Raw genomic sequence first — 27,481 nt, 5'->3', positions numbered from 1 at the left:
TCGTCGTGAGGGCATCGAGTGGGGTATGTTGTTCTAAAAATTATTTATAATTTGTTCGAACACCATGGTGGCGTTTTTGATCCCCACCTAGGACCAAATGTCTTCTTATGTAAAATTTGTTGTTCATGCTTGAAACTCTTATGTTTCAAGTTCATCGTTTATGTATTAATAAACGGCCAATTTCAACCATATCTGATCGTTTGTCTTGTCTTTTATGCTTATAAATAATTTTTTATAACGCCCTTATATATATATATCCTGTGCATAACATGAACTTCCATTTACTCATTTTCCGTTCTATTGTGAATTTGTTTCAAAATGTGATTTCAAATTAAACGCAAAAGAGAAAAACGAAGTTATACTTTCCTGTGTTTGTCTACAGAGACACAACTGAGAAAACACATTTCAACTAATTGCTTACTTTTGTTTGCAAGGCGCGAAATTTCGTGAACTTATTCTGACGAGAAACGTTGATGAATGCTAGCCCCTCAAAGTTAAGGTAAGTGTCATGAATCTGATACAGGGTGCCACATCCGGGTCTTTAGAGGTTTACCGTTTTGTATTTTTCTTTTGCCAATGTCTGTAACTATTACACCGTGATAATAAAACCGTCTTTGGTTCTTCTTATTGAAAGGACGACAGGGTACATGGCAAACGGGAATGTATTTTACGGCAACAATAAGTGTTTGTTGTGATTGTTGACCTAATGATTTATATCTAATCATGCCTTATTTGTTGTAAATTTTACCTGTTTCTTTCTATGACGTTGTATCTATGAGATAAGATACCTATTGAATATGTCCAATACACTGACCATATCAACATTATTTTCATCATTCGCTGCATATAGGCTTCAAATCCAGGCACTTAGCATCACTGTCGAACCAAGAAAGACGAAACAGGCCCATTGATCTGTTCCCCCTGTCTGGCCCTATTGATATGTTCCCCCTGTCTGTCCCCATTGATCTGTTCCCCTTGTCTGTCCCCATTGATCTGTTCCCCTTGTCTGGCCCCATTGATATGTTCCACCAGTCTGTCCCCATTGATCTGTTCCCCTTGTCTGGCCCCATTGATCTGTTCCCTTTGTCTGTCCCCATTGATCTGTTCCCCCTGTCTGGCCCCTTTGACCTGTTCCCCCAGTCTGGCCCCATTGATCTGTTCCCCTTGTCTGGCCTCGTTTAAAGGAAATAGACATTATCAGTACGATTACTCCATCAAAACTCTTTCCAATACGCTAATTCATTTGATGTGTTCCGAGAAATGATTTCCTACAGAACCCCGGGTTTCTAACCTGAAAGAATTACCTTGACCGTAAAATTTGCCTCTAATTATATACGTTGATGTATATCTCAGGAAATTTCCTGCGCACTGAAGCGTAGATGTTTGCAATATTTGTGAGACACCGAAATCAAATTTTATTTCGTCAACTTCATTTACATATAAAACAACATTAGATTTAAATAAGTGTTATACCTTTTACACAAAAGGTTGTCATGTATGGAGGTATTTTTATATGGTTTTTAAAAGCTGGAATGTTGGAACTATCAGTTAGATGTTTTCATTTTAATATATTTCGTACAAGTTTTCAAACGTCAAACGATCATCGTAATCAAATCTTGATATACGATGAAAAACAAAAACATAAAAAACGGTACTGTAAACAAATACATTCTCGTGTCGAAGAAAAATATACAGATTTGGTCTGAATAGCTGCTACCTCTTCACGCCTCTCTTTTTTTTGAAAACCATTAAAACATTGTTTGCATTCTGCATCGTAACATAGATGATTACACAGATTTTAATGATCACGGTGTAAATGTCGGAGGTGAATCGAACACAAGCCTATCGTTCATTCGGAACGATTTTAGGTAAGTAATATTAGTTTACTATAAATAGGTTTGTGCACGCTTCCATAACCATTCACAGTAAGTAGAATTACCGTACCAAATATTCACCAGTGTGACTGCGCCACATGTACTTTAACATTTGTAAATATGTATTGGTTACAGTGTAAGATTCATCAAATGGAATGACCTTTACTTGTGGTACACTCGTAAACGAATGATGTCCTAAAGTTTGCCCTAGCTATGTTTACATGAAAAAGATTCAAATCTTTATCGATATAGCTCTATTTACCGAGTAAAGATATCCCTCCGATATTTACACAACACTGTTGACTCATTAAAGATATCACGCCGATATTTACATAGCACTATTTACTCATTACAGATATCACTGCGATATTTACACAGTACTATTTACTGAGTAAAGATATCACCTCGATATTTACATAGTACTATTGACTCATTAAAGATATCACGCCGATATTTACACAGCACTATTGACTCATTGAAGATATCACGCCGATATTTACACAGCACTATTGACTCATTAAAGATATCACGCCGATATTTACACAACACTATTGACTCATTAAAGATATCCCTCCGATATTTACACAACACTATTGACTCATTAAAGATATCCCTCCGATATTTACACAGCACTATTGACTCATTAAAGATATCCCTCCGATATTACCCAACACTATTGACTCATTAAAGATATCCCTCCGATATTTACACAGCACTATTGACTCATTAAAGATATCCCTCCGATATTTACACAGCACTATTGACTCGTTAAAGATATCTCTCCGATATTTACACAGCACTATTGAATCATTAAATATATCCCTCCGATATTTACACAGCACTATTGACTCATTAAAGATATCCCTCCGATATTTACCCTGCGATTATTTACACACCCCGATGTTGACATACATATCTACGTTGTTACAATATTTACGGTTTCCAACAGTGATCAAATCTCGTCATGATCGATAGAGATGTTTCCAGATATAACGAAAGTGTGATCCTTTTGAACATGCCTCTACATGTGTTGTGTAGGAATACTCCAAACAACAAAACATGCTGCCGTGAGGTTTAGTGTCCCCACTGGGAGATGTCCATACCTGTCACTATCTTAATTGAAATCTTACACTAACAAAAGTGGCATACAAGCAGTGAAGTGAAATTAATGTTGCATGCTCTTCGTCCTAACTGTTTTTACACTTTCATAATTCTAGTTAAACGTTGTCAGCTCGTTGCCATAGTTACAAATCAAAATGGCGGCTAAGTTACCTAATGATAAACATTGTATACTTGCGATGATCTGCACCATTGACTATAGAATAAAACACACCGTATTATGATAAACACCTAGACAATATCTGTATTGTAATCATGGATGATATTTTCAGGTATATAGGGCGAAGCGTGATTAAATCATTTCTGGTAATGTTCAGGTGTATACTTGATTGTACATTATTGATATTTGATTTCCACTCTGAGATCGACATGGGTGGTTAAATAATCCCTAGCGATGTACGGGTGTATAATTGGGTATACATGAGAATAACATGGCGGGAACGTCGATGAAGCAGACGACACGTGCTTTTCCGGAAAATTTTATCTTCTTTTCTTCGTACTTTCCAATACTGTTTTAGTTCGTTTTTCATGTTTCTATCGAGTGCTGTGTTAGAATTGGTATCATGTTAACAGAGGATAGTTTTTTGACAAGCAGAGATGATACGTGTTCAGTATGATTTGGAATTATTTCAGTGTTCTGTTTTAAGGTGACAGAGTTAATGGTCAACGACTTCTCAAACGACTTAAGTTTGATCTCTGATGTAATTTATCTGTCAAAACAGCAGACTGGTGATTAAATACTATGTGTTATCACTTCTCAGACCAAAATCAATATTTACCAATTTGTCGGTCAATATTGGGTCTATGAGGTCGTTATCTAACTTAGGGTCCAGTTAAACTACAAGGACAATATTGACCCCTGGTTTGTTTGACCGTGTATATAAACAACCTACTTATTTATATATACAGCTATTTACGTTGACTGGTGTATTTGTCATGTTACATATCTTAGCTTACCCTTGGCTGAATGATATGTTAAATGTTCTACAGTTTGTTGGGTTTGTCGCCCCTGAACAACCAGGACCATTTTGATCGCTTTGTAGTAGCAGGTGGTTAACTAATTGAACAACACACGGGAGGCTCGTCGCATGCCACCCAGGGCAACGAGAACACAAACACGACAGCACAGATCGGTCCGTTTTTCAGCTTCCAGTGAAACAGACCGTTATTCGTAGGGAATTTTCCAATTGTCCAGCGAACAAACGCCGCCATCTTGTTAGCGTAAGAAATGGATTCATATGGGTAGAAACTTTTTAGGGATTCTGGTTAATTTATATTCTGACAAAACAAAACAACCAGATACAAATTCCTGCGCCAAACTCGCTATGCTAACCAGGACCTTCCACTCCCTATTTCAGAGTCTAAATATATCGTAATTATCGTTGCCTCGTTTCTCTTTCGAGATATGAACAGATTTTCTTTTATCAAAAAATAAATAATGAATAGTTTAATGTACTGTGAAATAGCACAAATGTCATCTCCATGGAAACGACCGGCTATACTGTATAAAAGATTGTATGTTAAATAAACATATGAATGTAAACGAGAATATGAGAACATACAAGTCTTTTAAAGGGAATATTTTAAGTTTAAATGTACCAGACGGAAATTAAAGTTAAAATAACTTCAAAAAGATTATATCGGAAGTTCGTTCGTGTTTATTTTGACAGAATGAATAAATCTTGGCAGAAAAAAACCTCAAAGTTATAACGAACCAAGGAGTCCCACACGTATATGATACAACAGTGTGTTAGGGTGGTTTAAAATGTACTCAGATCTAAAAAGTGGGTGTGATCGGGAAAAAACAAGATGTCAAACGCCTGGTACATCTGTTTTTATGTGTTTGGCTATTGACCTCTGTAGGTAACTACTCTGAACTTGAATCCAGTTGAGTAAATAAACAGTGATCGTTGACCAAGTTTTACTGAACCAATAAAAGCACTTTATACGAATAGAGGGGATTAAATTAATGTAGCGATACGGAGTGTACTGTAAGGTAGTCTACCTTTGTAGGAGAACGATGCCCAGAAATATACTGTATATCTGTGCCGGTAGTCTACCTAGATAGAAGGAATGTTAGTAAAAGATAACCCGGTCACTGATGATTATTGGTCACGTGGTGTTGATATGTACAAAGGGCGTTATTTCATTTATTTGTTCAGTTTTAAGTTTCAGACCAGCAGGTATATTTTCCGATCGATCTGATATTTGTAGGCTTTATTTGGTCACCTTGTTTACGCGTCACTTTCGATTTTCAAAAGAATCCAGTCTTAATTTATTATCTGTTTACGTGTTTCTAAAGGTGATACGAAAATAACTCCTGTTAGCTGTAAAAATATTAATAAGAATATTAATCCTCATTTTCGTATAAAACATATTATATACTGTTAAAAGTTGTTTGTGGTATTTGTACGAATTAATGACCAGAAAATGAAAATTATCATTATCTTCCCGATTTACATTTACACAAAATTAACTTTAGTGAAAGAATCTATTATTTACTAAATTGCTAAGAATATTTTCTCGGGTTCGAAGTTGAGAAACTTTCAAAATAATGCAAAACAACAAGAAGAGACCACTGTCATGTCATTAAAACCGCATTCCTAGGCCAAATAACATAGCAAACGAGGGGAAAAGGAGAGAGATAAATACGGAGTCTGTAAACCAAAAGTACCGGAGGGAATAAGACAAGGTGTTCCGAAAGGTTAACAAGCTTCTATCCAATCAATTATAAGTATCAGCTTCTGGAGCATTTTTTTCATGTCTTCAGTGGTCGCGAAGACCGTGTAAATATCTAAAACATGGACTTGAGTCAACATTGTTCCTAGAATTCCACAACCAGGCTTTCTTAATATTTTCCTTGTTGTATCGTAGTAACATATCTAGATTTGTCGTTTTACCTTTTTCGTTTGATCATAGATTAAACTTAAATTAGCCACGTTTATTTGTCTGTAACCCCGTATTCCACGAGTATTTCGGTAAATACGTCACTATTTGATAAGGGTCTCTGTTAACATGTAAGAAACATATACTGCGTTTCCCTTATCACAAGGCCCCCCTAAATCCTGTCAGACCAACGCCTCCACCACAGTCACAATATCATTGGTCATTCGTCTTTATCTGATAAACTGTAGTGGTCAACAGCTCAAGCTGGTCAGCTTAGATATTGCCCTTACACGTGACGAACAGGATTGAGGCTATCCAGGGGTGCACAATAATGTGAATCAATTTTTGTATCTGTCACCTGTGTATATATACTACCTGTATATATCTACCTCCTGTCTATACCTACCACTTATCTATATTTACCACCTGTCTATATCTACCACTCATCTGTAACTACCACCTGCATATAACGATCTACAATCTGTCTATAACGACCACCCGTCTATATCTACCAAATGTCTATATATACCACCTGTCTATATCTACCACCTGTCTATAACTACCACTTGTCTATAATGACCATTTGTCCACATCAACCACCTGTATATAACGACCACCAGTGTATAACGACCACACATCTATATCTACCACCTGTCTATATATGCCACCTGTCCATAACCACCACCTATCTATATCTACCACCTGTGTATAACTACCTCCTGTCTATATCTACCACGTGTCAAGATCTATCACCTGTCTATATCTAGCACCTGTCTCAAACGTCGATCTGTCTAGATCTACCACCCGTCTATAACGACCACCTGTATATAACGACCACATGTACACATAACATCATTATGTCTATATACCAACTGCCTATCACGACAATCTGTCTATATATACCACCTGTCTATAACGACAACCAGTCTATATATACCACCTGTCTATGCCAATCACCAGTCTATCATTATTATATATGCCTATCTGCCCCAAGACTGTGAATTTTTTTCTGTTTCAGCTTCTGGACATCAAAAGCCGTTACACGCCCAGATATGCAGGGGTTATCCCCCGTGGATTGTATTAAACGATTCATAAGTTGTTCCCCTTTGTTATATGCCAGATTTAGTGTTACAGGTTCGGAGTGGGACTTGTATCGAAAACATTTTTTGTCCAAAACTAAACAAACCACTCTGTTTCTTAATCCTAGTTCACGTTTTATGTGTAATCATTTTAAGGCGTACGTATTTTTCATGTATATGCGGTATTGTGACATCATTTTTAATTATCATACATGATTTGAATTTAACATAAATATTTAAATAGTACTGATTATCATGGGGTTTACATTAACCAAGAATTTTATACAATGTCATAGAAAAAATGGATCAATTAATAGATACACAAAACATATTATGTGCAATATTAAAAATGTTAATAAATACAATATTGGATTGTTATAACACCTCCCCCTGCGTGAGCCTCATCGTTATATTGATTTTTATGCATTGATTGACATTCCAACACATTGTGCGATTTCTTTTAATTTAAACATGACAAATTTAATCAAACACCAGTAATATAATCAAATATTGAACTAAGGTTAATCTTTTTACAGGAGCGTTCCTACCTGATAGAATGTAAACAACACATACGAAGAGGAATTGATTACTGCGCGATATATTCCAGCAAACAAACAAACAAAGTAGGACATTCCAGTGATGTTGTGTTGTGTTGTGTTGGGTGGGTGGGGGGTGGGGGGAGCCAGAACAGTGAGGGTGAGGGTTGGGGTGGAGGGAGAGACGGAAAAAGGACCAGGAAAGGGTAAAAATGTAAAAGGAGAAAATCGCATTATGAAATCAATAAATTAAAAAATAAATAAATAAATAAATAAGAGAATTCTTGTATTGTATGGCTGGGGTGGTTTGACGAGTGTAAGGGTTGATGTGATTGTGGGGTGGGGAGAACGGAGGGAATGTAGGGGTGGGGACGGCGACAATAGATATTGAATGACTGGGATGATTGACCATGGAGGGGGACTGCGAAATGACACGAGGTTACCGATAGATAAGTTATACAGAAGAATAGTGTGGGTCTGAAGGAATCAAGACGTAACGATAGAGGGTAGAGGGGAATATGGGATATGAAAAATCTCTGCCTCTCTCTCCCCCCTCGCCTCTCTTCCCCCTTTTTTCGGTCATTTTGCATTTGCTTTCATCTCCTCTGCTTCAAAACCTAGGCCATTAACATTACTGACGAGTTCAGTAAGGACAGCTGTATGATGTAGATTAATTCCTTTGTTGGCTCTACTCTATCTAACTCAAAGGCAGTAAAATGTGCTGGTCACTTGTGAGTCTTCAGCACAACCGTTGTAACAGCAGCTAAGGGAGATAACTCTTGTAGTCTTGCCCTTAAACACCGGAAGGCTACTAAGTATATGAGATTTTATTCATTAGTATCAGATAAACAGAGTACTACAGTTTCTCAATATGTCTACAGTTTTGAATTTCTATCAGCTAGTGGTAAATTAGAAAATTTTAATCATACATCACCCTTTTGGGATTCTCCACAAATCACAAACCTATTACTCGAGAAGTCATTTAAATTGATACCGATAAGGTAATTGAGCTTAACATGAAGGGAATTCCTGATCTACGTCATTATAAAAGGCTATTTTTATGTAAATAAATATTTATCTCAAACGAATTATTAATCAGCCGTCAGAAGGAAAGGTGCGCCATTTTTTTACGTACATGATGTGGAGAGGAGAAAATGCAAATCTATAATTAAATAACGTACTTGTTTCATCGCTGGGAAAAACCAGACAAAATACACGTTTATTCCATCGGATATCCTATTTAGATATGTCAGCTGAGGATATATAACTGTTCTTAACAAAATAGAATCATAAACATCTCGGACACAAGGTTTTATTATCTTTCCTAACAACCATTCCTGTACGTGCCAATATTTATCTGTAGTCACGTGTTGATGTTAACATATTAATGATATAATATGGATATTGAGTTAAGGTGCCAATGGTATCAATTTTACCACTGTAGATATTGGAAGGAACCGGTCGTATCTGACTTATGACAACTTGTGTTAAATTCCTGTAAAATAAAACGCATACTATATACTGTACTGTACTGCAATGTACTGTGATTTTTATAACAAAAGATATTTTAAACATAAACGAAAAATAAAATACATGTTTAGACTGTAATCACTATAGGTTTAAATCGGTGATCAGTCAATTTTGTTCTTCGCTATCGATCCCAATCAATCATATTGATACGTCCTTTTTTGTTTTTATTGGATGAGAGGAATGTGTATATATTGTAACTTATATGTGAGAACATCTTCATTCTTTAGGCTCGTGGCATCAATGACGAGTCATAGAAAAACCAAATATCTGTATGATACGGTTCTGATCTTTATATGACTACACTAAACGTTCGATACAAACGTGTAACATATTTAGCGAGTGTTATAAAATGGACTTTGTTTCCATTACTGACTTATTTTTAAAGTACATTATTGGTTTTTAGGCGATTTTTTTTTCAAAATAGTGAAGATATATCACCTCGAAAATTATTTTTGTACAGTATAACATATCTAATTCCACAGTACTAGCAAAGCTATTCACTGATGTCTTTTGTACCATAGTAATAATGTATATCATATGATTTAAATTTGAATACACGCCCAAATGAACACTTATAGTATCAGCATGGGCGTTTTTAATTAAGTACAGATCAAATCTCCTTGTTATTTTTAAAAGACGGTAAATTTAAAACCGTAGGTAATCAAGTGCATTTGATGAGTAAGAAATTAAAAAAAAATAGAAATTGAAATTAATTATGAATCGGCGTCACCATCAAATTATTTCCAATTATATTGATTTTATAAAAAAACTACTTTCCGTCTATAGATGAAGTATATAGTTTGACCACAGTCGCGTGTACACACTCCATATGATAAATATAATGTCAACCCGAGTATTATCTGATCCTAAAACCACACATAAGACTACAACATGAACTGCTATCAATTAGCTCTTCGTTTCTCCTCTTTTCGAATTTCTTTCTCGCTCTGTCCTTCTTTTGATAACCCGACTTAAACAAATACATCTGTCAAATTAGAAATTTTATGTAAATACATAATGATAAAGGTTTTGTATTTGATGTCTTTGTTGGGAAGAGTCCGTCAGATCCTGTCTCTCACCCATTTCTCTTAAGATAAATACATATTTGATTTGGTAAATTTGCCTCAGTGTTCGTCTGTATCTAGTTATAACTTGTGTTTTTAGCCCCAGTGTCCCTCTGTATCTAGATATAACTTGTGTTGTTAGCCCCATTGTCCCTCTGTATCTAGTTATAACTTGTGTTGTTAGCCCCAGTGTCCCTCTGTATCTAGTTATAACTTGTGTTGTTAGCCCCATTGTCCCTCTGTATCTAGATATAACTTGTGTTTTTAGCCCCAGTGTCCCTCTGTATCTAGTTATAACTTGTGTTGTTAGCCCCATTGTCCCTCTGTATCTAGATATAACTTGTGTTGTTAGCCCCAGTGTCCCTCTGTATCTAGTTATAACTTGTGTTGTTAGCCCCAGTGTCCCTCTGTATCTAGATATAACTTGTGTTGTTAGCTACGTTACCCCCAGTGTCCCTCTGTATCTAGATATAACTTGTGTTGTTAGCCCCAGTGTCCCTCTGTATCTAGTTATAACTTGTGTTGTTAGCTACGTTAGCCCCAGTGTCCCTCTGTATCTAGATATAACTTGTGTTGTTAGCTACGTTAGCCCCAGTATCCCTCTGTAATTAGTTATAACTTGTGTTGTTAGCTACGTTAGCCCCAGTGTCCCTCTGTAATTAGTTATAACTTGTGTTGTTAGCTACGTTAGCCCCAGTGTCCCTCTGTATCTAGTTATAACTTGTGTTGTTAGCTACGTTAGCCCCACGTTAGCCCCAGTGTCCCTCTGTAATTAGTTATAACTTGTGTTGTTAGCTACGTTAGCCCCAGTGTCCCTCTGTATCTAGATATAACTTGTGTTGTTAGCTACGTTAGCCCCAGTGTCCCTCTGTATCTAGTTATAACTTGTGTTGTTAGCTACGTTAGCCCCAGTGTCCCTCTGTATCTAGTTATAACTTGTGTTGTAAATCCCTCCCCCCCCTCCGTGTTGTGATGCCGTATGTGATATATCTTTCGATTAAATTCAGCGTCAAAGTTTTATACAGGAATCCATTAAAGGCTTAATACGTTCACAAATTTATTCTTTTAATTCGCTTTCATTCCCTTCCACGTTTGAAGATTAATTTATTTGGTAAATACACCTTAACATTCTACATCAGAAATGGTGTTGTCAGCTTCACAGGAAACTCCAGCTCAGTATTCGATAAAAATATCAATGTTCGGACCCCAAGAAAAAAACAATGATCACATGATTCAAATATGTCCGAAATAGACAACAATGCTTGAAAAATATATATGAGGATATTTTGAAAACTATGTTACAGTGTAGGAAAATATGTGAGTATAGAGTCAACGATCTTAAAAGCTGATCATGCTTCTGCGATCTGCACGGATATAGTGATATCAGCGGACTCGGTATCAGAGCACTGATGTTTGTAAAGAATTCGGTGTATCAAAATTCATTAACGATTTATTAAAATCCTATTTAAGCCTATAACACAGCATCATATTTCTATAGTCACTGCTGATTGACAATGGTATTATGGTATAATCTAATCTGAATACATTGCAGATATAAGGTACACAAATTCCGGAAACATGAGATGATGATTTGGAAAATATTGAATCGTATTTTAACTAACAATCGATGAAACTAAAGCGAAATATGAAGAAAAGATAGTTTACGCGGAGATATGTACAGAATCACAAGAAAAATAAGACCACACGTTCCGGTTAGCAAAGCGTCTTCTGCTTCGTTGACGACGCGCGTCGTTTAAATCTTTGTAAACCCAGGTTAGTTATGTCATGTATCACGTTCATGTGAGGTGACGTGTTATTTATACATATATATTACATATCCGGAAATCCTGGAACGTGTCCATTTGGTTTTCTACTTTAGTTGCACTTTATGTATTTCCGTTGGTAGAGTAATTCTCTCGTCGTTGCCTCTAATGATGTATACTTTCTTTATAAAGCCCAGCAAGTTGCACCTATCGTCAGAAACGGGTGTAAATTAAATTGGAATAAGACCGGAAGATACCAATTGCACTATTATAAATGACACGGAAATTGGATCAAATATGCGGAATTATTGAAGTTCAGAACCACAATTATCAAATACGGACGCCTTGACCGTCTACCTGTTGAGTGGACAGGTGTAAACATATAAATAGGACAATATAGAAAAGTTATGATCGAAAGTAAACAAACAATAACTACAAGAAGGATCAACATTACCGGGACTTAGTTCGGAGCCGGTATCTATCACGTCCTAAAGGGTACTTGGCGTTCTTTTGTTCCAAGGCAGTAGCCAATATTAATGACATAGTGGCTATAGAAATGACAGTATCTCCCGAAAGATTTAATTTACTACTCATTATACTCAAAATAAAGTGAAACAGACTATACTTTTATCCCGTATGTTATCATAACCGATTCGAGATAAAACGAAATAGACTGTATATTGCTTTTATGATGACCGTAGATGCTTCCTGTAACGACGTGACGGGAGGTAACTGTAAACAAGTGTTGGACCCGGCCACGTATCGACCTACAGGATCTAATGTTAATAAAACCGTTGTTTATTGACAGTTTAATGTCGTCGCTCCAATATCAACCTGACCAACAATGACAGGTGGGATATTAACATTGATAATCTTGTCCTTGTAGATTTATAACTATAAGGCATGATATTATTTGTGAGGAACAGATAAGAATATTTAACCGAATTTTCTCGAAATTCTTGATCCTGATGGTAAACATATTTCGTTTTGTCCTCAGAGATGAGTCGTTTTCTAAGAGTATATATAGTTAATTTTAATGTCATTTAGTCTTGATGACCCGGATGGAAGCAAGGTCTTATTGATCGAGGAAAGCGGCAAACCCGGGGAAAACCCAAGTAACACCTACATCTTTTTTACGTCCGATCGGACCAATGTGTCTCCCGACCACAATTTGTTTAACGACACAAGTCATTGATCATGTCAGTGTAACAGCTGATAAATTTGAAATTCTCCACAAATGACGAAAACAATCCTGAAAGGAAGAATTGTATGCACCGTATGTTGTTTACGTGGTGGTTTATAAAAGCGGGTTATGGTGTGTACAAATATAGTAATGTTTGACCTTTAAGAACTCTGTTACGTAAACAAGACGTTGTGTGACAAACCCTAGAAACAAAACCCTGATTCATACATAGTTGTATTGATCTTACAAGTCTTATTTGAACAATGCATGCAACGAGTTCAAAAACGGGTCACACAATTACTGTTAATGTTCCTGGTTTGTGTTCAGATTAAACAAAGATCTACTGTCGAGTGATTCGCTGAGATCTTATATACAACGTTAGTAACACAGACCCTTTGTAAGTTTTATAAAAAAACTATTTGTATTTCCAACGCAAGTAATTTGAAATAAGAAACTGTTCATTCCATTAAAACGTTTTGTCAAAATTATAGCAAGGTAAACCCTACTGAGATTCCCTACTATAAACCGATACATGCCTTAATAAATTACTCCGTCCGCCATTTTGGCACACTCTGTCTACACATTTAAATTTCCAGTATATTTAACACAGCTTCAATCATCAAAAGCTAAATGTACATAAGAGAAAAAGTCGAAATGCAAGTAAATTCTGTCAAAAACATGAACATTTTTTCTATACCTAATCAGAAATGTCCCTGAATTGCCTTCTTTTGTTTTGGTTCGTGTTTGATAGACGTGTTTCTGAGCTGACTTTGTCTTTTCGTCAATCAACACACTATTGTAAATTCACCTAACATGTCTACCTAATACGGATTTTACATTTTTTGCCATAAGTCATGTTTTTTTACTGTGTTCACTTTGCCACTTTGTTTCTTTACGATAACACGATGTTTCCGGGTTTGGTACAATAACACGATATTTCCGGGTTTTGTACAATGACACTGTGTTTCCGGGTTTTGTACAATAACACCATGTTTCCGGGTTTGATGCAATAATACGATGTTTCCGGGTTTTGTACAATAACACTGTGTTTCCGGGTTTTGTACAATAACACTGTGTTTCCGGGTTTTGTACAATAACACCGCGTTTCCGTGTTTTCCGGATTGTGTTATCACGGTTTAGATTTTATCTCGATATTCATGGCGAAGGTCGTCGATGAACCAGACGATTCATACCTTACTCTTCGTTAACATTTTTTTTTTAGGATTCTCCGTACATTTTCCTTAATACTGTATGAATATTTCACTCTCGTTCAATTGGTTAAATTTGGAGTTATCTAGGGGTTGGAATTTTCTTGACGATACATTAATGCCTGTTACCCCCGGTTTTTGTGTTAAACTCATTACTTCCGGTTTAGACATACTGTGTTTCCCGGAGTTTTATATGATAACACTGACAATATGAGTTACACCACGTGAGTGAGCAATTATGTAAACGGTAGTTAACATAAAGGACGGATATATGTAGTTATATAAATGTACAGATATAGTTTAAGGTCTGATGAAAACGCGATACACAATATGTATTTACGGGGTCTATATTAACACCAAGAATAAGACCCTTTCATTAAGTGTTGTTACATCTTATTAATGTTTAGTTATAAACCGTTACATACTTCAATGTCCCTTAAATATTTATCCTGGAGATTTGTACTACATTTATAATGTGTGAAACACATTGCCCTAGTTGTACACTGACCAAACAACCACACCACTTATACATATATAACAGCCGACAAACCAGGTATCAATTCTAACCAAGTTGTTGATCTTTTCACAGAATCGGTCAAATGGAACCGCTCTTCCATTGTCCAGTAAAATATGACCTAGATAAATACAGTCATATTTATAATGTGTATACTAGGTCATCTTATGTAAATAGACCAGATAAGATACGATCTTGATACGTTATATGTTTGATCTATGTATTGGAATTATGCATGACTAGTCTGTGTACACAAGGTCTCCTCAGCTCAGATCCGGTCCAAAAGTTAATGACGGCTTCTCAATTTATGGAATTCTCCATTTTGTTTTTAATTTCGGAAAATATTTTTGAATGCATCAATGAATGAAAAGATCAATTTAGTGAAAAATGCGAAATAATCGTAATTGATTTCTCTCCTACAGAACGGTTTCTATTATAAGACTCACACAGTGTTTCACATCTGCGATACAACGAAGCCAGGCAGACCATTTAGAGTTCTCGAGTAAAATCAGCATGACAGTCAATTGTTATAGACCAATGGTTTCCTCCTGTGATGTCTACAATTTTCTGCATTAACTCGACTTGATTGCTTGTCACATATACATGTTATACAAAGAACGCAACCTAGCGGAGAAAAGTTGTACTAAGGCAGACAATCCAATCTACTTCCTGGTTTCATTTCTCGGTTAAAGAAAAAGAATGGGTAACTAGCTTTATGATAATGTCAAAAGCATCATAAGTTTTAAGCAATATCGAGTGAAACATCAGATACAATCAAACCTCGTTATCTCGAAGTCGGTGGGATCGTGGGAAAACTTCGAGTAATCCGATAATTCCATTTAAATAATATAGAATGTTAATTGTAAGGTTTGACCGGTCTTCGAGTTATTCAAGTTCGAGATAACGTGGTTCGACTATACATAGTAAAAATTGAAACTTACCTGGAAGTTCCACGGCGTTTTTGGCGATGTTATGATGAATGGCCTGTTTAACTTCTTTCATCTTTTCTCGGAGTCCCTCTAGCTTTGACTGTGAGGCCAGAGTCTGTTCCTTGAATTCATCTATAGCGCTTGAAACAGAGTTCACCACAGAGATGAGATCTTCAACGGGGTAGGCAGAATCTACGGTTTTAAATTTGTCGTTGTCGAATATTTCTGTGAATTCCAGGATGTTATCATTGAATGATCGGATATTGTATTCATCTGTTGACTTTTCCGCCCATTTCTCGACAGGCTGTTCTTCCTCCGGTTCGGGAGATTTGGTTTCGATTTCGTCCGTTTTCACATCGTTGTTCGCGTCAATTTGTCCATTTGGATAAACCAGTTCTTCTTCCTTTGTTGCCAAAGAATCATTTGTGAGAGATCTCAATTCTAATTCATCGGGAGACTTCGTGACTTGCCGGTCCTGTTCGACATTTTTCGCGGATTTTACCCCTTCTCTTTGTGCTGACGTCACTGACGTTTTGCGATTGCTGACAGAAGAGGATGGTCTCCTTGGTTTACTCGTAGCCTTGGTAGCAGTATGATCGTGTCCATGGCGACCACGATCATGGGTCCCCCGTCTGTGATCCCCAACTGGCATGTTGTGTAGTATTTAAAACTGCAACAGAAATGGAAACAAAATGTTACCTTGTGTGTTGATATTTATAAATGACATCGTTCGTCAGTATACAAAATTAAGGAATCATCCTGGGATCACATCAAAGTTGTGACGTCAATATTACGTCATATTTGTTTAAATTAATTCTCATCAATGTTTATCATAAAAAAATACACGTGGGTTGAGAGAAATGTTTAAAATTGTCTGTTTGCATATTCACGTCCATACCGCAGCAATTAAGAAGGAACCTAGATACATTCGTCAATCATCTCTAATTTGGAATAAACACATATATAAACTACAGACTAGCTGGCGTTGTAGTATGCTAAAGTACTTTTTGACAGGAACATAATTTAAGCGATGTTTTTACATTCTAGTACATGTATCTCTGTTCCCTTGTAAAGTTACCACTTTCCTGAAATGTCATTCCTATAGTTAGATACGCATGTATTTATGTTCAGATACTGATAAATATTGTCGTGTCAGGAGAGTCACAATGTGACTATGTAAACGAGTCAGCGGAGTCACCATGTGACAATTTGAACGCTTCTGTGGAGTCACCATGTGACAATTTAAACGCTTCTGCGGAGTCACCATGTGACAATTTAAACGCTTCTGCGGAGTCACCATGTGACAATTTAAACGCTTCTGCGGAGTCACCATGTGACAATTTAAACGCTTCTGCGGAGTCACCATGTGACAATTTAAACGACTTGATGGTGCATTATTTTATTACTCTACATCAATCTAAAATTCAGTAAGTAGTCTCCAGCTGATCAGACGTTCTAGAAGATCAGTAAACACTCGTGGAGACACACATATTGATATTTACCCTGCACGAGTACACGGTCTGTCAGTCTGAAACAGCACATCCAACACACCGTATTGACAAAACACGATATGTGTCAATATTATATATCCAATGAGGAGTTGTCTAGAAATATGATTTATAGTTCGTGTGATATCCCTAACGTAACCGGGAGTCCCCGCGTGATGAACTGCCCAACAGTAAGATAAACTTATAACAGGTTTATATTTCACGATTACAAATACTGATTTCGGGATTTAACATTGCAACATATATTGTTTCGTCTTTCAACCTTTTGTCTGTGTCGTCTTCTAGGTTTCAACACATTAGGTCCTTAGCATCACTGATGAGACCTAGGAGGACGAAACAGCTGTATGATATAGCATCACTGATATTTACCCTGCACGAGTACACGGTTGTCATGATACAGCACACTGACACACCGTATTGACAAAACACGATATGTGTCAATATATATATCCTGAGGAGTTGTCTAGGAGGATGATTTATAGCTGTGTGATATAGCATCACTGACGAGACCTAGGAGACCCCAGCTGTATGATATAGCATCACTGATGAGACCTAAGGACGAAACAGCTGTATGATATATCATCACTGACTGAGACCTAGGAGGAACATTGCAACATATATAATATAGCATCACTTTTTGACGTGACCTAGAAAGACAACACAGCTGTATGATATAGCATCACTGATGAGACCTAGGAGGACGAAACAGCTGTATGATATAGCATCACTGATGAGACCTAGGAGGACGAAACAGTTGTATGATATATCATCACTGACGAGACCTAGGAGGACGAAACAGCTGTATAATATAGCATCACTGACGAGACCTAGAAAGACGAAACAGCTGTATGATATAGCATCACTGATGAGACCTAGGAGGACGAAACAGCTGTATGATATAGCATCACTGATGAGACCTAGGAGGACGAAACAGTTGTATGATATAGCATCACTGACGAGACCTAGGAGGACGAAACAGCTGTATGATATAGCATCACTGATGAGACCTAGGAGGACGAAACAGCTGTATGATATAGCATCACTGACGAGACCTAGGAGGACGAAACAGCTGTATGATATAGCATCACTGACGAGACCTAGGAGGACGAAACAGTTGTATGATATAGCATCACTGACGAGACCTAGGAGGACGGAACAGTTGTATGATGTAGCAACACTGATGAGACCTATGAGGACGGAACAGTTGTATGGTTCAGTTTATTCATTGATAGCTCTACTGTACTGAAGTCATGAATTGTAAAGAAATGCTGTTCTATGTTTGTTGTTTGTACAATACTGAAACATTACTGACAAGACAATGAGTATAGGACGTATAACTTCAGAGATAAAATATCATATATAGAGAAATCGTCAACACATTCACTGGACGTGACCCGTTATATAGTCTACTCCTCCACTAGACGTGACCCGTTATATCTTTAACACATTCACTAGACGTGACCCGTTATATCGTCAACACATTCACTAGAAGTGACCCGTTATATCGTCAACACATTCACTAGACGTGACCCGTTATATCGTCAACACCTTCACTAGACGTGACCCGTTATATCGTCAACACATTCACTAGAAGTGACCCGTTATATCGTCAACACATTCGCTAGACGTGACCCGTTATATCGTCAACACCTTCACTAGACGTGACCCGTTATATCGTCAACACCTTCCACAGGGGTGACATTTTATACAGCCTACACCTTCCCTAAGAGAGACATTTTAGACGGCCTACACCTTCCCAAAGAGAGACATTTTATACAGCCTACACCTTCCCAAAGAGAGACATTTTAGACGGCCTACACCTTCCCAAAGAGAGACATTTTATACAGCCTACACCTTCCCAAAGAGAGACATATTATACGGCCTACACCTTCCCAAAGAGAGACATTTTATACAGCCTACACCTTCCCAAAGAGAGACATTTTATACAGCCTACACCTTCCCAAAGAGAGACATTTTATACAGCCTACACCTTCCCAAAGAGAGACATTTTAGACGGCCTACACCTTCCCAAAGAGAGACATTTTATACAGCCTACACCTTCCCAAAGAGAGACATTTTATACAGCCTACACCAACCCAAAGAGTCACATTTTATACAGCCTACACCTTCCCAAAGAGAGACATTTTAGACAGCCTACACCTTCCCAAAGAGTGACATTTTATACAGCCTACACCTTCCCAAAGAGTCACATTTTATACAGCCTACACCTTTCCCTGGAGTGACATTTTAGACGGCCTACACCTTCCCAAAGAGAGACATTTTTTACAGCCTACACCTTCCCAAAGAGTCATATTTTAGACGACCTACATCGCCCAAAGTGTGACATTTTAGTCGGCCTACACCTTCCGTTTGAGCGGTATGTAAGTCATGTCGTGACTGAGTTTTAATACTATTGACTTGTACAGCCCCAATGTTGACCATTCTTATCACTTTTATATTAGGCACGCTAGAGTATACCTAAATCCACTCTGTGATTAGAAAACGAATTTACGTATATATGTATATTCAATAGAAAAATCTGCCTTCCGCGTCACGATTAAGATGGATGAGGGTCTCGAGGGGAGGTACACGATCGTGCCTTTCACTGCCAGGTGGCGTGTATTCCAATATCGTAAACAAGTGTTGTCACAGGTAATTAAGTTATATTTCGTTCAGGTAAATGAAACCGTACTACTCATTAGCATTCTGGAATATTAAAGGAATCATTTTAGAAATTTCCTTTCAGAGTCATTATATATTCATGATGTTATGTAGTCGGTTGTATATACCCAGTTAATCAAGTGTTCGGTCCTTTTATTTGTTCATTTTTAATTTTTTAAGCGAATATGCTTACTGTATTAGATAAATCGTTATATAGTTTTATATCATGGAAAGTGTGTTATAACACACATATATAAAAAGAATTTTGCTTCAAGCAATATTACATTTCCTGAAATATATCGAAAGCTGACATTTCTTATCTCGACTGGTCTACCATCTAGTTTTTTTGTTATTTGTGCTTGTTTTTAATTTTTTAGTATATAGTTAAGTGTTTGTTGACTTTTTCCAAGCTCGTGTCATAAAAGAACATTCCCTGGCACATGCACATGATTTGGCCTGGATTGATGTTTGATAATTCAAATCGTTTGACATGAGTTATTTGAAACAACGAACAGAGAACAGGAAGGCAAGATTGTATACTAGTAATACACTACATATGTATATATATATATATAATGTAAAGGGATATAAGTTAAAACATGTGATAGTGAGAATAGTCTGACAATAGACAGGTTACGAAAACGCCATTTTAAGATAATTTCAATTTCCGTTAGATCTTAAAAGGTATTCATACTTATCTTAAAATCTTTCTTACTGACGTAAAGACAGTGTATTAAGAGATCCTTCTCATTCTAAGGAGAATATCTATCTCCAGAATCTTAAAACAAGAAAGGAAATGAAATACCAACATGTCAATAAAATCTTAATCAATTCTCAAATTCAATAAAATTAACGACAGACCACAGATAAATTGGGAAGAAAGTAAGACCAGGTGTTCCGGAAGGGTTAGCACAAGGAAAATAATCTTCAAAGATTAAAAAAAATCCCTTAAAAGTGACAACTTCAAAGTAGTCCTACATGCCAAATCGTTGAATTATTTTCCAAGTCGATGATTTTTCATTCTTTCTGTCACCCTCTCAATATATTTACAACACATGGGAAATATATTCATCATTTAAGGCATTAGGACTGTATAACTTTGTGATTGTGGTGTCACAAACATGATATCTGATAAATTTTGGCTAAAATATCGAAGTCTCCGTTGTAAGAAGGTGATAAATTATCGAATGTTGTAATGTTGAGTTTTCTGTATTAGTAAACACATTACCACTGATCCTGAATGACAGGTTTATGACTGCAAGAAACATGGACCGGATGTATTTTCTATAAATCTATCGCGTTTTAAAGAAAAGTTGTCGTCCTATCTCATTCAGCACTTTTAGGAAAAGTCAAAATAACTTTAAAACATTCATGTTGACGTTTTAAAAATCTCTGCCTTAACACGTCTAATGGAAGAGATTAAAACCCGTTAGATGTATGTGAAACACGATCCAGGTAGGTGTTTTTAATGACAGATTTTTTTTACTGCAAAATGTCATTACTTTATATTTCTTCCTAAAACACGTGATAAACAAAATATGATATACTTTAGTGTATTTAATGTAATTTTTGTTAAACATGGAAGTTTTAAATGAAACAAATAGGTCACGGTTTGTATTGTTGAATGTTTAAACGTTGTCAGACTATATTTATCATGATTTAAGTAAAGATTTCACGAAGAATATTTTTTTATTTCATAAACATCAGTAGTTCAACTTTTCTTGCTTCAGACGAATATGACGGTGAGACTGAATTACACCAGTAAATTAAAGGAATATATACGGTAACTTAGCTGACACCAAACAAAAAATCTAAAGTGTTGTCACACTGAAATGATGTCGGAAATATCACATCTCAGCATGCCATGTCAACATATAATGACGTCACCAAAATACACATAAAGAAATGACGAACAAGTACTATAACGTGAAAAACAATAGCGCGTGATGTTCCGGACACTTGATTGCAGCAAATTAGATTATTACTGAATATCCAGATTTTAAGAAGCAAATATTTTACAGATCAAACGAGAAAGTTGTTTCAGACGCCCTGACGTAAATTGTTTTCTGTGTTAAATGTATCTCTATCCCCGTCATCATACTCTCCTAATTAACATACCATTGAACTTTTCTTCTGATCCTCTCTCTCTATCTCCCTCCCTCCCCCTCTCTCTCTATCTCCCTCCCTCCCCCCTCTCTCTCCATCACTCTCTCTGTCCTCCCCCCTCTCCCTCTCTCCTCCCCCCTCTCTCTCTCTATCTCCCTCCCTCCCCCCTCTCTCTTCATCACTCTCTTCTCTCCTCACTTTTCTCTCTCTCTCTCTCTCTCTCTCTCTTTATCCCCCCTCTCTCTCTCTTGGTATTCGTTCTAATTGTTTACACTCCAACAACTATTATTAATCCTATTATTCAATGAACTCTTCGCTATTGAAGTTAAATTTATCGTATCAATGTATTCACTCTCCTTTAGATGTAATATGACGATGCGGAAAATATACACGTTTCCGGTTTTTTCCTACGAAGTCGAATGCACCGATTTAGTATAAGATTATGCTTAACCGTTGAATATTTATTGTTTTATTTAACGGATCATGGGTGTCGATATTCTGTGTAGTAGAAACAACTTTCGTCTGCATTGCCTCTGTTCCGGATAGAATCTAACCTGGATCCCCGTTTATATGAGATGTTTGAAACCAGTCTAAAGATTTTCAATATTACGAAGCGAGTTCAACTGAACATTTCAGAACGAGTTTCACCAGTTTGACATGAAAGGAAACGGATGTAATAACGTAAGTTAAGTATTTTTGCAAACATTGAAATATATAGCGTTTCATTTGACAAAGACTAAATTTGCATTTTTTTAAAATTTAGTACATGACGTCACAATGCATCATAAAGTAATGACATCACGATATAAACAATAGAAGGCTATAGAAAATTACTTCTCCCAGAGGTCATATTCCACGTGTGGCCTAATGGGCGTTATAATACTAAAGATATAAATGTAATACAGGTTTCTGTGTTTAATAAAACTCAGAATTACCCGTAAATGTAATAGATTTACAGACGTGATATTCTGTTATGTTCCCTTTATAACTTACTAGACAATCATATTATCAATTTCTATTCGTCAAAATATTTTGATATCGGCACATCTTCCATACTTTCGTTGATGCTACAATCTCTCCAGCTCTAACAAAGTCTGACGTTTAATGTGTCTCGTCATAATGTTGAACGTTTAAAATCACGTTATGTGCGATTATTTTTTTTTAATTATGAAACTATCTATTATTCTATTATCAATTGAAAAACAACTGTGAATTAATAAAATATTTTGTTCTTGGGGAACACGCCAAAATTTGAACGTCAGATATTTTCTCTAGTTGCCACAGGAACCGTTGTCAATGAAATTATATTTGCATTTTTTTTTAATCATTCAAAGGCGATTTTATATCCCTCACGATATCTTTTTTCCGGTATAGAAATAAACATTGTCCCATTTTAATTTCTTTTTTGTAAGTTGACCTTTTTTTTAACTAAAATTGATATTTTAAGTATTGATGTTATTTCGCTATTGATTGTGATTCATCATAATCACATATCAGGAAATGTCCTGAAGTAGACTTTATATCACCTGCAAATTCTCTCCTAAATCTAGACTGAACCCATTTGTTTATCAATGTAGCCGTTATTTGGTAACTCAATATATATACAGCGCTATCGTATATCAGTATTTTATTGATCTTTCAGAATTTTTTCCTCTCATTACACGTCACGTGTGAAACTGTTTATTTCAATATGATAGTAGTAAATATCTCATTACCATATATGGTGAAGCGATATTATAACTAATCAATGGACTATATCCGGAATCGTAAAATACGTAGATATCAAACCAATTCTAATTTTTGTCAATAAGCAGCATACACCACGTTTTTTTAAATCGTATGAAATATATTACATATAGACATATTACCTTATATGGTAATGACATTGCTTACACCAGATTAAATGCAAGAATACCTGTATACAAGGACATCATGTAAAGACAGGCGAACAATTCGATATTATCCAAAACTGGTGCAATAGCAAAATGTTTGTTCGCGAAATTAAGCAAATATACAGTATATCTTTATGAACACAAGAAAATACCGACACGCCAAAATTATAATACTTTAAACACAAATGAAAATAAACCAGGGCAAAGATTGCACATAGTCAGTTGAAAACGTGAAAGGAGATTAAGACCAGATGTCCCAGAAGAGTAAGCGTTTTCTGCTTCATCAACGATATCCAACATGTAAATATTTTGCCAATCCAGGCAAGTAATTTCACCTTCTCCAATGAAAAAGGTAAATAACACGAAACCAACAGACAACCCATCAACAGCATTCATATCTCCCTTTCTTGATAATATACTAGATCTTCGAAGTTTCATAACAAAACCTAGATATAACACAGAGTCTGTTTGGACAGAAGGCCCTGACAGGTATAACACAGAGTCTGTTTGGACAGAAGGCCCTGACAGGTATAACACAGAGTCTGTTTGTACAGAAGGCCCTGACAGGTATAACACAGAGTCTGTTTGGACAGAAGGCCCTGACAGGTATAACACAGTGTCTGTTTGGACAGAAGGTCCTGACAGGTATAACACAGAGTCTGTTTGGACAGAAGGCCCTGACAGTTACAACACAGAGTCTGTTTGGACGGAAGGCCCTGACAGGTATAACACAGAGTCTGTTTGGACAGAAGGTCCCGACAGGTATAACACAGAGTCTGTTTGGACAGAAGGCCCTGACAGGTATCACACAGAGTCTGTTTGGACAGAAGGCCCTGACAGGTATAACACAGGGTCTGTTTGGAAAGAAGGCCCTGACAGGTATAACACAGAGTCTGTTTGGACAGAAGGCCCTGACAGGTATAACACAGAATCTGTTTGGACAGAAGGCCCTGACAGGTATAACACAGGGTCTGTTTGGACAGAAGGCCCTGACATGTATAACACAGAGTCTGTTTGGACAGAAGGTCCTTGGAGGTATAACACAGAGTCTGTTTGGACAGAAGGCCCTGACAGGTATAACACAGAGTCTGTTTGGACAGAAGGCCCTTTATAAATAACACAGAGCCTGTTTGGACAGAATGCCCTGACAGGTATAACACAGTGTCTGTTTGTACAGAAGGCCCTGACAGGTATAACACAGAGTCTGTTTGGACAGAAGGCCGTTGGAGGTCTGCTGTAAATTTTCACCGACATAAAATTCTAATGAAGTAAGTCTATCGTGGTTTGTGATTGGTTTTACTACTGAATCTTAAATACAGCTCAAAGCATTGTCAGTCGGCGTTCGTTTTGTTTACTGCATTGTTTGCATGTTTATAAATAATTCTGTTAACAACAATTCCTCCCGACAAAAATAAAAATTAAAAAAAATGATCAAATGAATATTCTGTATAACAACCATGATTGTGCTATATATTCAGAAACATTATATATACACACACACATACCACTCATGCTTACATAATTGATTAAAAAAGATAAAAAACAATTTTCTCGATTCAAGACGGAAAACTATTAGAAATTCAAACATTTGTTTGTAATGCAAATATCACTATTTCATGATCCTGTGTATAATTTACTGTTTGCAATATTGATCAATAAGCTGACAGTTCTATCGACAACTGCGTCTCGGTAACCACGACCCAATAACACTACTGCAAAATATTTAAATCCCCGCGACGTTAAAGTCAGTTTCCTGTTAAAATCACACATAACACAGCTTTATACTGGCTGTAAATCTCAATGTCGGTCCTACACAACTTGGTGTCACAAAAGTCACCGTGCTTGTAATCGAAGTGATACACAAGAGTTTCCACACTAGAAATGATTCACTTCGGTAATCTGGCCTCTTAAACCACATAACTTCTATATTCTGAAGTAGACTTTATAAAGCATAACACACTCGTTATTGATAATAATTATCGTGTTTTTACGATTTCTTGGTAAGTAAACTTATCTCCAATGAATCCTCTCCTAAGAAGTTCATTCTAACGGGGCATGATAATTTTTAAATAATTTTACAATGGACACACAAATGAATAGCACCTTTCAGATACAAATTTAGACTGATACAGGAGAACCAAATAAGGAAATGAAATATATGACCATCTAGAAGGAATTCTAAATTGATGAAAGACAATGGAGACCGCGAAACCAAAGTCGTTATAAAATTAGACTGATAGAGCTCACTAGATAACGTTGGTGTCTGGTGTTATATAACAGTGTCCATTAATCTATGTAAGGGTTATATCTATATCATGTTAAATATATCTCTGTGTCCGTAATATCTATGTTTTACTTACATGTACTCGGGATACACGGTCAGATCGCCCCGAAAATTGGACTTCTCTCTTTTCTCTTTTATATCTATTATTAGTACCCCCCCCCCCCTCCTTATTTCGGGTCGATATGCAGTGCCTTATTGTACCGTCATTATAATTTATCATACACATTATGTATATACAGTGATACCTATATCAATTTGTTTGTTTGGAATCAGCTGATTAACTTGAATCTATCCCGTAACATTTAGCAGTGGGAAATGACACAGAATATCACAGGCCATAATGATATACAGCACGTGGCGGGAAACACGTCCCAATGGTTAATGCCATCTACTCAATCTTCATTGCACGAGTAGAAAGTGTTATACGTAAATTTCTCAGAAATAAACGGGACGAATTTGATGTTTTTAAGTTTGCTGACGATATGACATGTTCTATATTGTGTTGACGCCACGATATAAATGTATGTTGACGCTGTGACATATTAGTCAAGAAATGTTGACGCTATGAAATGTCAATTTTGTTGTGCTGACGCTATGAAACATTGATCATGTTGTGTTGACGCTTTGACACTATAATCCTGTTGCGGGGACAACAAGGAATATTTACCCTGGTTTACAAACAGTGTGATGGTTGTTATGACGCTGATATCAGTAAAAACTGGATATTTTAGATATTTTTTGTTTGAATTCATTTGCCGCTTTTAATTGTAAGTTGTAAGTTAATAAATATATCTATATATATATCATACATAGTGATGTAGGCGATCGTTATTCATCATGCCTCTAAAAGTACATTTTGCGTCAATAAGGTCGGTCACTGAATAAATTTTCAATTGAAATGGAAGACCAGAAACGAATGGAAAACACAATACACCAACACAATCCTATTACCAACAAAAACATGCTTCGTTTGTAGACACAAAGAGAACATGTATTATGTATAACATATTGTGTGTTGTTGTAAGGCAGGGCTCTCTCAGGGAAAACACCGACATCTCGCGATTAAATATTTACATGTTTCAAACAAAATTGACACTAATTTCTATATTTGGAATATCTTTTGTTTGTATCCATGACAATAAATTAAAAAAAAATTGAATTTATGTAACATGTGTCATTCACAGTAAATTGTTATAAAAATAGCATGTCAAAAATGTTAGTAACACCGTACATCTGATATGACAAGGTGTATACAATGTACGCATCTTACATTCACAGTAAAATATCTTACATTCACAGTAAGATATCTTATATTCACAGTAAAATAGCATCTTAATTCCCAGTA

General features: G+C 36.4%; 1 protein-coding gene across 1 annotated transcript in view; it reads right to left on the bottom strand.

Annotated features, from left to right (window-relative positions):
* The window catches only part of LOC132561414 (death domain-containing protein 1-like), a 37,439-nt gene extending 21,102 nt beyond the window's left edge, over nucleotides 1–16,337 (bottom strand). The window contains exon 1 of the mRNA XM_060226144.1: nucleotides 15,698–16,337. Within this exon, the coding sequence (XP_060082127.1) occupies nucleotides 15,698–16,337 (640 nt within the window). The remainder of the gene's footprint in view (nucleotides 1–15,697) is intronic.
* Nucleotides 16,338–27,481: the final 11,144 nt, after the last annotated feature.

This window comes from Ylistrum balloti, unplaced genomic scaffold, assembly GCF_031769215.1.
Source record: "Ylistrum balloti isolate Yb309-2 unplaced genomic scaffold, AGI_CSIRO_Ybal_v1 Utg371200, whole genome shotgun sequence".
Taxonomy (NCBI): Eukaryota; Metazoa; Mollusca; class Bivalvia; order Pectinida; family Pectinidae; genus Ylistrum; species Ylistrum balloti.
This window is presented reverse-complemented; position numbering and strand designations above follow the sequence as displayed.